We start from the raw sequence: 17,024 nt of genomic DNA on the forward strand, positions 1-17,024 counted from the left end.
CAGCATCAGCAAGTCCAGACGTCAGTAGGTTTTTCTTAGCTCTCCCTTGTGCCCTTGAGAATGGAATGGGTGGTGTGGGGAAGGGCTCCTGGGTGACCTTGGAGAATCCACTTGCATTCGGGTGGTGCTTAATAAGAAGCCCCAGCTTTGCCATTTTACTGATACAAGACGGGGGAGTTCCGGGTTCAGGATCTAGAGAACTGCAAACCTCCCCAAATGTCTAAAACACCAGCTCACTGGCAGGACCATGGTTCACACCCTGTGCGAGTACCCAGGTTAGGAAATCTGCCCATTTCTAGGGGGCTGCAGTTTGTGAGGCCTGGTATGTGACCTTCGGAAAGGAGGCATCACCCGAGGAAGAGAGCTCCCAGGCCATCCAAGTGGGTGCTTCTTGAGGGCAGGAGCTCCAACTAGCCGCTGCTTGAAGGCGGAAGCTGCTCTTGCGGTCTTCCGCCGGGCTCTTAGCGGGCCTCACATGCTGGACGAGTGAATTCATGTGCTTGCACCCAACGCTCCAGGCTGCCCAAGGATGGGGGAGGGAGGTCTGCTTCCCGGCCCGAACCCTGAGGCCGCTCCGCGGATGCGGATGTGAGGGGCGGGCCCTGGTGTCGGCCCGCGCCGCCCCATGTGACCCGGTCCGACATGGTGTCACCTCCTCACCGGGCGGCGGCGGCGGCGGCGGCGGCTCGGGCTGGGCTGGGCGTCGGGCCGGCCCCGCGGGGGCTCATGGGCAGTCAGGGCCGCTTGGGGCCCCCCGGGAACGGCGGGCCGGGCGAGGGCGAGAGCGGGGAGGCGAGGAAACTGCAGGAAGGGAGGGTCGCGAAGGGGAAGCGAAGGAACGGGAAGGGAAAAGCAGGAGCGGGGCAAGACGGAAGAGGAAGCGGGGCGGAAGGGAAGCCGAAGCCGCAAAAGGCGAAGGAGGCAGCGGGGCTGGGAGCCGAGGCGGGATCGAGGGCAGGCCCGGGGGAGGAAGCAGAGGGCGGCGGAAGCGTGGAGGAAGGGGCGAGAACGGTCGTAAGGGGAGATGAGAGAAGCGCAGGGGCGGGGAAGGAAGCCGAAGGAAGAGACGATGGGAAGGAGGAATGGAGGGTCAGGACTGGGCGGCGGGAGGACGCCAGGCCGGGGAGAGCGCAGGGTCGAGGGGGTGAGGCTTGGGGCCGCAACGCGGGGGCAGGGGCGGCCACGGCGGCGGAGGCCGAGGAGGAGGCGGCGGCTCGGGAGCTGGCCGACCGCCCCGCTGCGGGGCCCGCGCTCTGGCGCCTGCCGGAGGAGCTGCTGCTGCTCATCTGTTCCTACCTGGACATGCGGGCCCTCGGCCGCCTGGCTCAGGTGTGCCGCTGGCTGCGGCGCTTCACCAGCTGCGACCTGCTCTGGCGCCGGATAGCCCGGGCCTCGCTCAACTCCGGCTTCACGCGGCTCGGCACCGACCTGTAAGCGCCCGCTCGCCCGCCCGCTCCCCGCCCCGGGCCGGCCGGCGTCCCGGGAAAGGGCGGGGCGCCGCGGCCTGGTCAGCCTGGGGCCGTGTCGCACCCTGAATCCCGAGGCCCTGACCCGGCCTGCGCCGAGACCCCTACCCGAGCACCCTTCTCTTCTCCCATCCGAAGAAGCCTCCCAAGAGCATCCCTCAGTCTGCACCCTCCCCTTGGGCGGCCCCTCACAATTAGCTATCTTAAGCACTCCCTTCATCTTTTAATTGCCTTTTCATGGACGGTGACTCCCTGAGTTCCTCAGTCCCAGAGAGTATGGCTGGTCTGTGGATTTGGAGGCCTCGGTCCAGGTCTGGGACTCAACGTTTTTACTGTGTGGTCTATCAGAACGTTTTGTGGACATTCATCCTTTCATCCTCTACTAAAGGTTGTTAGACTTCAGGACTCAGATAAAATCGATTATGGAGAAAAGGGCTCAGACATGAAAAGAAGTCCCTTGGACCAAGTGTCACCTATAGTTTATGACTCGATACAGGCAGAACGTCACAAAAGAGTGCCTGCTCATGGCAGGAGGCTGCGTTAGGTTTAGGCTGTATATAAAAGCATGGTATTGCAATTTGGCTTGTTCTTGGTAGGATCTGAAACCACCGAATGAACAATTTTCCTGAACTACTTAAGCTATTAAATAGAAGGGAAAAACATGTATGGAATTGGGGGAGTGAAAGCTTTCAAATTGCACCTAACTCCATCCAATTTGGGTTAAAAAAGAAAAAAATTTCTAATACAGGATGACATTAAAGAAAGTCGTTTTAAAACATAAAAAGCTATAATGCCACTACCTCTAGACAACTATTCATTTTTAAAAATTACTTTTCAGTTACACACTTCTTCCTTCCTCTTAGTTGCTATCTTACTGATCCTAACAGAATAGGTACATAATACATATGTGTGGGCTGTACCATAATGAGATTAAAACATTCCTCTAATATTAAATGTTTTTGTTATGTCCAGCTTTGCTATTATAGATAACAGTGAAATGAGTAATGTACTTTTGGCAGTAGCTTTATTGACATATAAGTCACCTACCATCTAATACATCTCTTTTTGAATTGGTTACTTAGGATAAATTCTCAAGATTGGCATTATTGAATCAAAGGTTATGGTTTGTAAAGGTATATCAAGTCATAGTGGCCCCAGCAATGAATAATTAAACCAATTTCATGTGAGAATTAAAAAAAAACTTTGCTATTTTGGGGCACATAATGGTATCTCAAAGTATTTTTTGCATTTATTTTATCACTGACTAGGATAAATATTTTCCCATATGTTTGTTTCACCTGTGAAATTGTTGCTAGTCTTTGCCCATTTATTATTGGGGTCTTGATGTTTTTCTTATAAATCCGGAATCCTGTGGGTCATAGATACTAGGTTATAGTTATTAGGGTATAGTTTGTCATCGTTGATGCAAGTTTTTTCCCAGTTCACCTACAGAAGTTTTACACTTAAATACAGGGGTGGGAAAAAGTAGGGTTACAGTTATTATATGGAAAATAATAAAATAATAATAATATAAGACTAAACTCTTTTGCATATTTACAACTGTAAACCTACTTTTGTCCACCCCTGTATATCAGAATCTGTCAGTCTTTTGTGGTTTATTTTCTATTTTCCCCCAAATCCTAGAAATTTATAACTCCTCTACAGACTGATAAATTTCTTTGAATAGCTACTGGTTTTCTTATAATTTGATTTTTAGAAAAATAGTTAACACTTTCATCAATATCACTTTTGTGTGCAAGGGGTGAGAGTTCAGTTCTTTTATTTTTCTAAATGGCTACCTATTTATCACTATATCTTTTGCCAAATAATTCTGGTCTTTCCCTTTGTTTTAGAAAGCTTATTTTGTCAAATATTAATGCACACATACATACATATGTATGTATATATAGGATCTATACATGAACTCTCCATTTTGTTCCACTGACATATTTTTCTATTTCCATAATATTTTAAATATTGTTTTTTTTATAGAGTCTAGTATATGTTAGGGTTAGATTATCCTTGTTGGATGTGTGTGTGTGTGTGTGTGTGAGTGTGAGTGAGAGAGACAGAGATATCTCTACTTCCATTCAACCACTCAAGCAAAAATAAATTCTGTGCCTTTTCAAAAGTTTTTGTGGTTTTCACTATAAAGTTCCCACACACCTGTTGTTATAATTATTCCTAAGTATTCCTAAATATGTTATGCATTTTGCTTTTATTATGAATGTAATCTCTTTTTCTGTATGTTTTCCAGTTGGGTATTATTATTTAAAACATTTTTTTGTTAATTATCACCCAAGGATATTTTTCTATTGATTTTTAGATAGAGTGGAAGGGAGGGAGGGGGAAAGAGAGAGAGAGAGACATCAATGTGAGAGAGACACATCAATTGGTTGCCTCCCACACGGCCGGGTCAGGGATCAAACCTGTAACCCAGGTATGTGCCCTTTACTGGGGATCAAACCCATGACCCTTTAGTCTGCAGGTTGAGGCTCTAACCACTGAGCAACTGGCTAAGGCCAGTTGGGTATTAATAATGTATAAGATTAATCTTTTATAAATTTTGAACTTATCATTTTGTTTAACTTTTATTAATTCTATGGTATGATTTTGTAGTCGATGATAATGAGGTTCTGGGATTTTGGGGGATCTAGTCTTGTTACCTTTATTTCTTATAAGAAAAACTTTCAGAGAATATATCAGTTGACTAAGAGAAGATGGCTAAAATGACTGGAACCAAAGCCAGCCAAGGCAAAGTGTGGCTTTCTCTCTCTCCTTATAGAGATTGAATGAATGAATGAAAGAATTATTTTTTTCTTTTCAAGTGCTCTAAATGAGAAATAATGGAAATGACTGTGTGTTCTATAGGCAATAACAACAATAAAATAAAAATGAGTTTATAGTATAAACTTATTTATAGTGCTTTGAGACTGCAAAGTGATAATGGCTTTATTATTTATTAGCCATGTGTATTTTGATTTCTTGCCTGTGTTGTAGAATGAGGTATCTCCAGAGTTCTAGGGAAGTTGTTTTACTACAGCACTTGATAAAGAGCAAGGTCACTGTATTTTCTGAGCTGAGGGGAGAGCAGGTGGAGCCAGTGTTTACCAGTGTGATCTGTTTCTGGACAGCTGCAGAGATGTGATAAGCCACCAAGAGAGGTGGTTGTCATCCTTGCAGGGAGATGACATGCACCCTACTCCTCTTGATTTACAGCATCAGGGTGCCAGGGTCCAAAGTTCAGTGAGAGTATGGCTGCTTGGATAGTGGCAGGGCTGTAGTTCATGCTGTGGGCTAATTAACTGCAGACTGGACAGTGGAATAAGTTTTTATCATTATTTCACAAAACTTCATTTTATTAGAAGCCATACAACATCACTCATCAGAGTTTTATCATCTATAAAGAATAGGAATAACTTACCTAGTAAAATGAGGCTTAAATGTGTTAAGTGCTAGCACAGTATACAGCACATAGTAGGCACTCAGTAAATCGTTGTACAGTGGAACTTCTTAATTGCTTGGCTTATCCTCTAGTCAGTTTGTATATAGCAAAAGTGGAGATGGTTTGACTTGGAGATGCTGTCTAAAGACAGGAGGTGAGCACTGGCCGGTTTGGTTCAGCGGTAAGAGCATCAGCCTGCGGTCCAGAGAGCCCCGGATTCATTCCCACTAAGGGCATGTACCTTGGTTGCAGTTTGTCCCCGGGCCCGGTTGGGGTTGTGTGGGTGGCGGCCAGTCGATGTGTCTCTCTGGCATCGATGTGTGTCTCTCTCTCTTCCTTCCTCTCTCCCTCCTGCTCCATCTGAAGATAAGTGCAAAATAATAATAATAAATAAAGACAGGAGGTGAGGGAAAATACACACACTGCTTAGTTTTTCTTTCACTTGCCCTGAATGTTTTTGGAAACATGACAGCAGAACCTGTGGGCTTAGGGTCTGCCCTCCCTGCCGAAGAGCCTCTTGATTCTCAGAAACACAAACTGCTAAGGTTTACTGACCTTCCGGTCCAGGGCAAGTCCCATTCAGTTTGGCTGTTCCTAACTGATCATAGCTTTGTTGATTTGAGTAAGATGAACTACTTTGGTTCCTTGTGATTTGTTAATGGTCTTATACTTGTGCTTGAAGGCATTTTGACCACTTTAAAACCACAAACAAATAATTTGCTTCCTTTTAGGCCTCTTGCCCAAACAGTGAACACTGGTAGGTATCCTGAGTTATTTTATTTTATTTTTTTAAAGCAGACACAGAGACAGTTTGAGTCAGTCATCTGGTTTAAAATCGATTTTGTTCGAAGGTTCTATGAAGCCTGGGGGAATAGAAATATCTTTAATATAGCAATCAAGGAAATGTTTCATATAGCAGTCTTAAGTTTTCCCTAGAGCAGGGGAAAAGTAGCCTAGTTCAGTCTTCAAAAACAAAACAGTGAAATTTAACTGTCAGTTTATAACAGGCTAAATGCAGGTAGTTAGAATGACAAGTGAATTGCAAAGGTGCTATCTGCAGATATTCTGATATTGAAAATTAACAAGAGCCAAGCAAGGAAAAAGTATATCTGTGTATGTAAATATGTTTTTTAAAAAATACTTCTGCCAGTCTTACTTAATCCTCTTCTTCCCAAGTTAAGTCCTACATGTTTGAAAACTTGAATTTTATTTTAAATATCCTTTGAGCAATACCTGGGTGCTCTTGCATTGGCCTGTGATAGATTTGCCTCCAACTAACAATAGGTGTTTAGGGAGTAAGGCTCTGAGGTGTTTGCCCTGGCATGTACATTCATTCCTCAGACAGGGTCTTGTAGGCTTGGAGCACTTTGAGGCTGGGGAACTGGAGTATCTATTTCAGTGATGATTAACATCCAGAGTGGTGAGATGGACACAGATAAGCAGAGTGTGTTTGTTTGTTTTAAAATGATTGTGCCTAAGAGGATTTTTTTTTTTTTTAATATCCTCACTCGAGGACATCCTTCAATCCTTTGTTCAGGTAGAGTGGGAGGGAGAGAGGAACAGAGAGAGCGAGAGAGAGCGAGAGCGAGAGCGAGAGCGAGAGAGAGAGAGAGAGAGAGAGAGAGAAACATTGACGTGAAAGGGACACATTGAGTGGCTGCCACCCGCACAACCAACCAGGGCCGGGGACAAACCGCAACTAAGGTACGCGCCCTTAGCAGAACTGAACCCAAGTCTCTCCGAACCTCGACTCTCCAACCGCTGAGCCAAACTGGCCCGGGTGGATTTTTTTTTTTTTTGCCCAGAAAGCATAAAGTTTCCTTTCCTAACTCTGAACAGAAAAAGCCTTGCTGACTAGTTACATTTAAGGCCTAAACAGTGATTTTCAGAAAACAATGATCAATTTAAAGTAGCTTTGGCTTTCTTCTTCATCCTTATGCCTTACCTAGGAGGAGACACTTATTTGTTCTCCAGTTCATTGCAAGGTTTCATGTACAGGGGTTGGCAAAAGTAGGTTTACAGTTGTGAGTATACCGAAACATGGTATTTATTCTTGTATTTATTAATTTTTGTATTGTATAATGTATTGTATTAACTGTAAACCTACTTTTGCCCACCCCAGGATGGATGTTATTTATCTCCAGTTGTTTTGGAAAGTCCTTATTTTTAGTGGTTCTGTGAGTTAATAAAAGTTAAGTTCAGTTTACATGCTTAAAATAAAACAGTACACCTGTGGAAGCAGGAAATGGTCTAGTGCAGTCAGTGCCTCCAAATGCAAACTGGAAGAACAGAAGAGGCTTTTCCTTCAAGACCGTGAGAATATAGAAGCTGCTTATATCTTTTCCAGTCTTGTAAAACCTGAATAGTAGGGGATGAATTTGCTAGCTTTCAAGGCAGAAACACGGAGAAACTCAGTTCCTCACAATCTACAAGATGAGCAATTCTTATTGGAATGAGATTTTTGAAAACATTTCAGTACTCCATACTTACAATTTTCTGTGCCTAACACCTTCACTTGAAGAAAAAATTGTGCTAGAGCTTCTGAAATCAAACTGACAGGTTACTGAGGAAACATACAGATTTTTAAAAAAGAACTATTTTTGAATGTTTGACATGGAAAGGCATTACCTTTGTGTGACAACTTAACCTTAACTTTGGGTTGACTTTGGCATTGGATTAGTTTCTGGTCCCAACTCATTAACCACGGGACAGGGAGAAGTTCAGGTAGACTCTTCTTGATGCCAGGCTCCAGTAAATTTTGAAAATTTAAGATGAGATAAACTGTTTGAAAAAAATGAGCAAGTTCAGTTTTGAATTTTCAGTGAAAATTGGCTTACCTGCACTTTGATTCTTAGAAACAGATTTTTGCTAAGCTCCAGAATTTATCTCAGGTGTGTCAACCATCAGGTGAGGTTGAGAATCTAAAGATTTGTTTTATCCTTTCTGTTCAGCAGTCTTGCTCAAGTTTGACCAGGATTCAGATGGAACTTCAGTTGTAATTCATAGAAGGAAGATGGTTGGGCTAATTAAGAATCTGTTTATGAGTCATGAATCATGTAAATGCTTGAACTGTATCTAAAAGTGAGTTTGAGACTGTCTGGAGAAATAATTTATTTCTTGTTAGAGTTTTGGCTGCCTTGTCTCAACTTTGAGTCAGTTCTTCATTATATCCAAACTGTCCACATTGCCCTCCCTGGAAGTCTGGGCCACCCAATGGGCCCCCATGCCTGCCCCTGTTTAGCCCACAATTAATTGCCAGTACATTCTTTCTTTTTCTCCTTCGTTTTGGTATTTGACATGAGTTCAAATTGCTAAGAAAGGTGACAACTGTGAAATGAAGACAGGGCTTGGAGACACCTTAAAAAATACATGCAAAGGCCACTAAATGACAAGAGCAGACTGCCAGGCTCTTTCAAAACATCACCACGTCTGTTGACTTTCCATTCCTGTCCGCAGCACAAAATTGGAGGTCAAAGAATCATAGGAGTTAGAGATGGAAAAGACATTTGGGGTCAGCCAGTTCATCCCTCCGCCTTCTCCTGCCCCTAATTCCAAATCATTCCTTACATTATATTTTCTCCTCCAGCTCTTGTACAGTTTTCACGGTCTTCATTCAACCCCGGCTGTCACCTTTGGGGAATGATGCTGGAGGCTCTGTCCAGTTTTTCCTCACCAAAGAGAGATATTGCTTCTGCCCCCAGTTGACATTCGTGAACTTCTTTGTTGGTGGTCTCAGCTGAGAGGCTGAAGGCTAACTGGAAGTCTCTTTGCCGCCTAGTGATGGGACTTTTCTAGACAGAAAAGCACATTTAGTGTATGATGTTGGGGAAGGGGAAAGGGCCAGGGTTCAGTGTAGTTACTGCTGAATGTGTTCCTAGACTTTTGTTTTTCAATGCTCTGGACCTGAAAAGAGGGGTGTGTGTGTGTGTGTGTGTGTGTTGTGTACTAGGTATTGGAGAAGTGGACAGAAATAAGGAAATTATACTGAATAAGAATTTGAAAAGAACCCTACTTTGCAATATGGGTGGGTTAAACAAACAAACAAACAAAAATATTAGTCCTGTGAAGTAGTAGAGGATTGTTTCAAGAAATAAATGTTATGGAAGAAAGCGTGGTGGTTTACCGTAGAGAAGTTTCAGCTTAGAGTCAAGTTGAGAACAGATGGGCTGGAGGCAAGTATTTTGGACTAGGGGACACTGTTGCTTTGGGGGGGTCTCCTCTTGTTTTAAGTAGTAGAGAAATAGAAGTGCTATGCTTACTGGCAGCATGGTTTGGCAGGGAGAATGGTCATTTTTAGAGGCAGCTTTGGAAGGTTACCCCCAGCTTCCCCTCTTGTTCTAGCAGCTGTTGGGAGCAGTCCGAAGAGGGTATTATATTTCTTCTGGTAACTCTGCCAAGAATGAGAGGAAATCCACAATCTGTGGGCTTTTTGGGGGGATGGGGATGGGGTGGCAGGTGATGGGACAGGGAAATTAAATTGTTTTATAATAAATATGTTGAGATACTGTTCCTGGAAAGCTGTTTCATTGAAAGAAATGATATTTCCCCTGCTGACTAACTCTGTAATGGGTTCTTCCAGTACTTCTTTTTCTTTCTTCCCTGTAGCTCCCATATTTCTTTGAATTTTCATTTAGAAAGTCCATATTGAAAAGGTGAGACAAGATTCAGATATGAATGGTGTGTATGCTTTTGAGAGGCCTTCCTTTAGGAGTGAGTTACTAAAGGAGAACCTCTCATTCATCACTTATCTTGGCTGCAGTTTGGCTTTATCATAATGGCTTAGGAACTAGAGATGTAAAAAATTTCTGGGTGGCATCTGGTTCATGTTCTCTCCATCCCTTCATCCAGGCTGGTAGGGCACCAGGGATTTTTAAATTGGCCATGAGGACTGAGAATCTGCTTTGGTGATTAATATGGAACACAGTTACAAGATTAAAAAATATGAAAGAGCCTGGCTGGTATGGCTCAGTGGTTGAGCATTGATCCATGCACCAAGAGGTCGCTGGTTCGATTCCTGGTCAGGGCACATGTCCAGGTTGTGGGCCAAATCCCCAGTGGGGGCATGCAGGAGGTGGCCAGTTGATATTCTCTCTCATCGATGTTTCTATCTCTTCTTCTCCCTCCCTCTCTCTCTGAAATTAATAAAGAAAATAAATAAATGAAATTTTATAAATAAATAAAAAGTATGAAAGAACCCTGAGAAGCAGAGTAGTGTATTCCTCACATTTCAGATGGGGAGCCCAAGGAAAAGTAATTTTGAATATATAAGAAAAAAGTCCACTTCCGAGTCTGTTAGTGCCCAATTGATGACTTAGAGGATGGCCTATTCAAAAAATAACAAACATTGGCATCTTTTTTTGTTGTTTATTTTCAGAAAATGCTAGGTCAGTCTTGAATTGTAGGATTCTTGAAAAACTGATTCATTGATCAAATGAGTGTGGCAAGTGCTATGCTCCACATCTCCTCTCTTGGGGATTCACAGTACCCATTGATAAATTAAAGGCACCAAGATTTCCTATGATAGACCCATTTAATTTTGTTTCATCCAGCATTATCCAAAATGTTTTGATCCATAAAATTCTTTTTTTCACTGCTTAATATCTCTTAACATCTTGTAGAACACGCACACTGGTCAAGTGCCCTGCAAATACAGAACTTGACCAACAGCAGAAGGACATGAGTGTGAATGTGAACATGACCATAAAGCTTAAGCTTACGTAAGGAATCAGGTTTATGCCCAGTGTTTCTAAAACTGCTTTGAACAGCTTTGACATGTGAATGCCACATTAAGATACTTTATCTGCTCAGATTCCTTCCCCGGAGCCTCTCTAGCATAAGAATTTGGAAGCCTTGGTTGAATTCTTGAAGATGTATTGTATTATACATTTTTAGAAGGGCCTTTGGAGTTTGAAAGTAGTGTGTCCACACTCCAGAAAATCTGCAGATATTGTCAAAACTGTGACTAGGCAAAGGGAGAACTGAACTTTTGAGAACTTGTTTAAGCAGTTTCTATCAAAATACTAGGACCATGGTTCTCACCTTTTGTGTCTAAGACGTACTTTTGTGTGACGTTAGAATTTTCTATAGTATATTAAAGGATTAAAAGGTGGATGTCTTTTTTTTTTTAAGTACGTTTTAGGGAGTTGAAAACTTGTCTATATACTTGCTCACCATCGGGTATGTATGTACCTATTTGAATAGAACGATTACTGCCCTGACTTTGTTCTCTTATAATATACTTTGAGGTAAGGTTTGTATCTATTCCTTTAAACATACAGTCTTCCTCTTATTTGTAGCAACTGTGTCATGAGTCATATTATAGCTGAGTGGTGTGTCTGACAGAGTTTTATAAAAGTGTGGCTCCTTAGTTGAATGAAAATGGACTCTATAAATTGTTTAAAATTTGATGGCACACTTATTCAGGGTTCTTGGTATTCCACTGATTGAGATCCACTTTTAGAAGTACTAAGAGGCTTAGGACTAGATCCTGTGGAATTTATGATTGTATTGGACAAACAAGAGATACCACTGTGAAAAGCTAACATGCCTCGGTTTATTATATGTTCAGTCTATGGGTTCACATGAGAGGGACAGGAATGTTTGGAGGGTTCAGGAAGCAGAGGCTTAAGCTGGGTCTTGAAGAATGGGTGAATTTGACTAGTGCCCAGGAGAGGGAAGGAGGCATTTGTCAAGGGCAAAGGTAGGCTGGTGCTGGCAATATAGGAGAAGGTATGGGTATAGTTCTAAATGTAGAAGAGATGGGCTTGGCTAGAGTTCACTTACATAGTCTGGAGCCATGAGAGGTGAGGTTGAATGAGTAAGGTGAATTGTAATTTGGAGGCCTTTCACGGGAGATGTGGATCTGCTCCATGTTCTCCTTGTGCATGGTTCTGTCCTCATGCTGGCATGTTCCCTACAGTCTCACTTCACCCTGCATGTTTGGGTTATTTATTCCCTGTTCCCTGACCAAAAGAGTAAGCAATTTGACATGATATAATGATTTTTCATTGATTTTTTTGAATCTTAATTATGGACCTCTGCTGCTGAGGGCCATTGGAGGATTTAGCTCAATGAAGAGTTAGAAGTTTCTTGTCCTAGGCTATTTAGGACTTGTACTTGCCCTGGCTGGTTTGGCTCAGCAGTTAGAGCGTAGACCCGTGGACCAGAGTCACGGGTTCAGTTCGGTCAAGGGCATGTACCTCGGTTGCAGTTCATTCCCTGGCCCTAGTTGGGGTCATGCGGGAGGCAGTCAGTTGATGTGTCTCTCTCACATTGATGTTTCTCTCCCTCTCTTCCTTTTCCTTCTTCCCACTCTATCTGAAGATAAATAGAAAAATATCCTCTGGTGAGGATTAAAAAAATAAACAACTTGTATTTAAAGCCAAATTCTTAGTTTTAGTAGAAGAACTGATGGGTATAGGCAGTATGGGGGAGAGCAAGATCAAAGAAGTCAAGAGACAGTATTAATTTAAAATCCCAAGCCCCTAGGCATCATTTTGCATAGTCCTGTTCCCCCTACTTTGCCATACTCCTTGAGATGCCCTTGTTCATCACCTGTGGAGAGATACCCTCCTTTTCTGAATTTGGTTATCATGCCAGTCACACAGGTAGGCAGCTTGGGTGGCATCAAGGAGAATCAAACTTCAAGATAGAGCAGGGAGGGAAATTGATACGTGATTCAGGAATTTTCTGATCTTAGGAACTATGCAGGTTTAAGACCTCTATGATATATCCACATTTCCCTTTCCTTTACCCCCTGCCATTATTCTTCAGACTAGGTTTATTTGCTTTTGGTTTGGGGTGTGAGTGAGGAGGGGTGAAATGATAATTGCTTAGATTAATTTCTGTCCCTCTGAACTCACTTGTTGCCAAGATTTTAAGGGGCCCGATAGCTTACTGTGGGTGTCTGTTGTGTTGTTTTTGTTTAAAATAGGTCATGTGCCCAGGAATGCAGTCAAACTATAATGGTGACTAAGTGCCGGAAAGCTGAGAAGGAGGGGGCCCAAGTGGAAAAATGAGCCTGAGGCAAGAGAAGGAGGGCTGGGAAAATGGAAGTTCCAGTAGGCCCACAGGCCAGGTTAGAGATTCCTCCGTGCATTAACTGCCACGCAAGAGGTTTAGTTATAGGGCACCAATCATTTTTGGAGGGAGTACCCCTCACTTTACACCAATAACTATTGGAGAAACAGCCAACCAGAGAGCATTTCAAGGATGAGAACAAGGGTCCTTATTGAATTCCCAGGGGCACCTTCTCCTGTCTTCTCAGGCACTTTTGCTGCCTTGTTTTACTGACCTCCTTTGATTGGACTGTTACAGGTCCTCACAGGGAAGGAGGGATATCTGCATTAAGAGAAAGAAGATTTAAAAAAAAAATTTCTTCTGATTTTTCAGGTACTGAAGCCAATAAGAACATAAATATAATTTGTCCACCAGCTAGGAAACCATCAGAGGTGATTGAACAACAACAAAAAAAGGGATGAAAAAGCCTAGTTGTTAAATTGCTCTAACATAGTAACAAAGTAGTACTATTTCTCAATTGAAAGCCAAATGGAGTGGTTTAAAAAAAGTTGAAATTTGATTTGAAAGACCAGAGCCAGTATTTTGATTATGGTGTTCATTGTGGGAGAGGAAGCCAGCACCTGCTGTTTGGTAGCAGCTTCTAAAGTTCAACTTTGAAAGTTTCTTGCTGCTGTGATCAGGCCCTCAGGGCAGTGCTTTGACCCTTAGTAAAGTGTCACCAAATTGCAGTTAAGTGACCAGGGAGATGAGAGAAGTGTTGTCCTTATCCCAATTCAGAAAATATACTGACTCTTTCCCCCTTGTTTCCTTCCTGTTATGATCCAGAACATTCAATTTTGGTTTCACCTCCACCTATGAACTTAGACCTAACTGAAGAGGAGAGGTTAGCTACAAATAATCTCTTCTTTTATATCTGGGAGGGATATGCAAATAAGATTTGACAGGAAGTCTAATCTTTTTCATTAGTGTTCAGTTCTTTTGGTCCCTCCTGTTGACTATCTTTTACTGTCCTCAGTTCTCTATCTAGCCTGTTAACCGGGGAATAACCGGGGAATTCCCTTTTCACTGTATGCAACGTTTGACGTATTTATACATCCTGCTCGGTTAACAGGCTAGTAATGTGAAACTATAACTGAATTAGAAGAAAAACAAATGATTATTGAATTAGCTTTAGAGATGACACCATTAGTGGATATTAATCACTACATATATTTTTATGTAAAAATAACCTTTTTGTAGTGATTTATAACTTATACTGTACTTTGTTTTAGTTGTCATCTTTAAAACACCACAATTGTGTGAAATATTATTCCATTTCATAGGCGAAGAAATTGACAATTAGAGAAGTTAGATAACCAGGTTTGGATCCCAGTTTCTTAAGTCTTCATTCTGTGCTCTTCCTATAACTGCATACAATCTACTATTTAAAAGTAAATTGAAAGACCTAACTCTGAATAATTATGTGATATATTTTTAAAAATTGCTCACTTCCTAAAGTACCATCTATTTACCTCTTCTGATCTGTTATTTATGGAGACATAATTTTTTTAAAAAAATTTTTTATCCTCACCTGAGGACATTTTTGTATTTATCTTCAGATAGAGTGAGAGGGAGAGAGAGAGGAAGGAAGAGAGAGAATCATCGATGTGAGAGAGACACATCGACTGGTTGCCACCCATGCAACCCTAACCAGGGTCGGAGACAAACTGCAACCGAGGTACGTGTCCTTAGCGGGAACTGAACCCAGACCTCTCTGGTTCGGAGGCCAATGCTCTAACCGCTGAGCCAAACCGGCCAGGGCTTATGGAGACATAATTTTATGTAATGTCTCCTCTCCTCTACTTTATAAATTTGACTTAGTTTTAAAGTTACCATTCTTTGCTATAGTCATTTCAAAAATATTTTGCAGTCTTCACATTTATCATTTCTAGTGGCAGTATATTCCATTGCATTAGTATACCATTCTCCCTTACAGACATACATTTGGGCTATTTCCAGATTTTAGCTTTCATATGTAACTGCAACTATAAATATCTTTGTAAAAAATATATTTTTCTCTTGAATTATTTATTTGTGATGCAGTGCCCAAAGTGGGAATGCTGGGTCAGAAGCTGTCATTTAACAATTTTTTTTCAACAGAATTCCTTTGCTGTACTAGCATGTTGCTAGCAATGTATAGCCAAACTCTTCTATCAAACCAAAAACTAGTGTACTTTTTCCACTTCATAGTTGTGAGGTGGTACTTTAATAATTTTTTTAAAAAATTTTATTTTATTTATTATTTATTTATTTTTAATAATTGTTTCTTAAAATTTATTTTTCTGTTGACAGTATTATAGATGTTCCCCTTTTATTCCTCATTGATCCCCCCTTCACCCCACTCCCTCTGCCCCCATGACTTCTCTGCACTATTGCTGTGTCCACTGGTTAGGCATATATGCATATAAGTTCTTTAGGTAATCTCTTCCCTCTCCCCTTCCTCCTTCCCCCTTCCCTCTGAGATTTGTCAGCCTGTGCCATGCTTCCATGGATCTATTTTGTTCATTAGATTTCACATGTAAATGAGATCATGTGATACTTGTCTTTCTCTGACTGGCTTATTTCGCTTAGCCTAATACTCGCCAGGTCCCTCCAAGCTATCTCAAAGGGTAAGAGAGCCTTAATAATTGTTTTAATGTGCATGCATGTCTGTGAACTATTATTGTTGTGGGATATTGCCCAAGTGTTTTATCATGTGAACACTGTGTGACTATTCTTACCTGCTGTAAGATATGGATAAAAGGGTATTGGAGACAGGGTGTTACCCTGGTAGATTTTTAAGTACCCTAAAATTTTTAAGTATAAAACTTGTACCTATGGTATTAACTGTTAATTTTCCCCCACTCTGTTGCTTTCATTTTAATCTCTTTTTCTTCTATGCAGTACTTAAAATTTACTTTAAACTCTTTTAGTTAAAAAACTATTTTAAATTACTCTTTTATTTTCAAGGAGTTTATTATTCTGTGGTATGAGATAATAATCTAAATCCGTTTTTTGCTCTATTGATATCCAATTTTATCAACAGATTTTGTGTTTAGGTCTGTGATACATTTTGAACTAATTTTTCTGTATGGTGTGAGGTAGGGGTCAGGGTTAATTTTTTTCTTATGGATAACTTGTGGTCCCAGCACTGTTTGTCATCCTTTCTCTATTAAATCTCTTTAGCATCACTATAGATACTTTAAAGGAAAGGCTATACTCCTTGGATTTCTTATTTATCCTAGCATGGAGAGAGAAGAGTTATTCCTTTCTTGTCTCCTAGCCCCTTAAATATATCCAGATATATGCTGAATGTCATGAGTCCTGACTTGTATACCCATGGAATTTTCTTTGGTTGGCAGTGAGTTGTAGTGACTGGATTATCTGTTCTGTCTGGACACAGGATGGCCAGTGTACCAGTGAAGGAACGAGTGAAGGTTTCTCAAAACTGGAGGTTGGGGCGCTGCAGAGAGGGGGTTCTGTTGAAGTGGAGATGCAGGTAAGTAGCCTCTTGAATATTAAAGCTACCTGGGACAGAAAAGCATGCTGGAAAGTGAAAAATCTGGTTGTAGCTAGAGTGTGAATAGCCTGTCTTGGCTATAGTATGGCTTGGTAATCCTTTAAATACCACAAAGGGGGTATCAGAGGGACAACTTTTTTCATATTTATCAAAAGGATTACAGAAACTACTTTATTTTAATGAGTTCCATATTTTTATTATTATAAAAATAATAAATGTTTATTGTAGAAATTTGAAAAAATAGAGAAGTTTAAATAAGAAAATATAATTTATAATCCTACCACTCACAGGTAACCACTATTAATGTATCTCATCAAAAGAAATAAATGAAGCCAATCTTTCAATGCATCTTGTTTTACAGTTATTTTTCTTTACATCTTCTACTCTAGTTACACCTTTACTCCTGGCTTCCTATAGTTATCTCCCCTATTTATTAAAAAGCAAAATAGAATCTAAAGGTTTGGATATATATGTTACAAGAGGCAGAGCTTAGAATAAATGCCAGGAGATTTAGATAATGGTTTTGGCACTGCTAATGCCACAGATTTTATGCTTT

At 41.3% G+C, this 17,024-nt stretch overlaps 1 protein-coding gene across 3 annotated transcripts in view; it reads left to right on the plus strand.

Moving 5' to 3' along the window:
* The first annotated feature begins 577 nt into the window (after positions 1-577).
* FBXW4 (F-box and WD repeat domain containing 4) overlaps positions 578-17,024 on the plus strand; it is an 82,808-nt gene continuing 66,361 nt past the window's right edge. The window contains exons 1-2 of one of the 3 annotated variants that reach the window (XM_036264928.1): positions 578-1,430; positions 16,352-16,447. In XM_036264928.1, coding sequence (XP_036120821.1) covers positions 643-1,430; positions 16,352-16,447 — 884 coding nt within the window. In that variant the 5' untranslated portion in view covers positions 578-642. Of the gene's footprint in view, positions 1,431-5,644; positions 5,669-13,228; positions 13,303-16,351; positions 16,448-17,024 lie in introns of those variants that run through there. The other 2 variants (XM_036264931.1, XM_036264930.1) reach the window with 2 other exon arrangements.

This window comes from Molossus molossus, unplaced genomic scaffold, assembly GCF_014108415.1.
Source record: "Molossus molossus isolate mMolMol1 unplaced genomic scaffold, mMolMol1.p scaffold_m16_p_17, whole genome shotgun sequence".
NCBI lineage: Eukaryota > Metazoa > Chordata > Mammalia > Chiroptera > Molossidae > Molossus > Molossus molossus.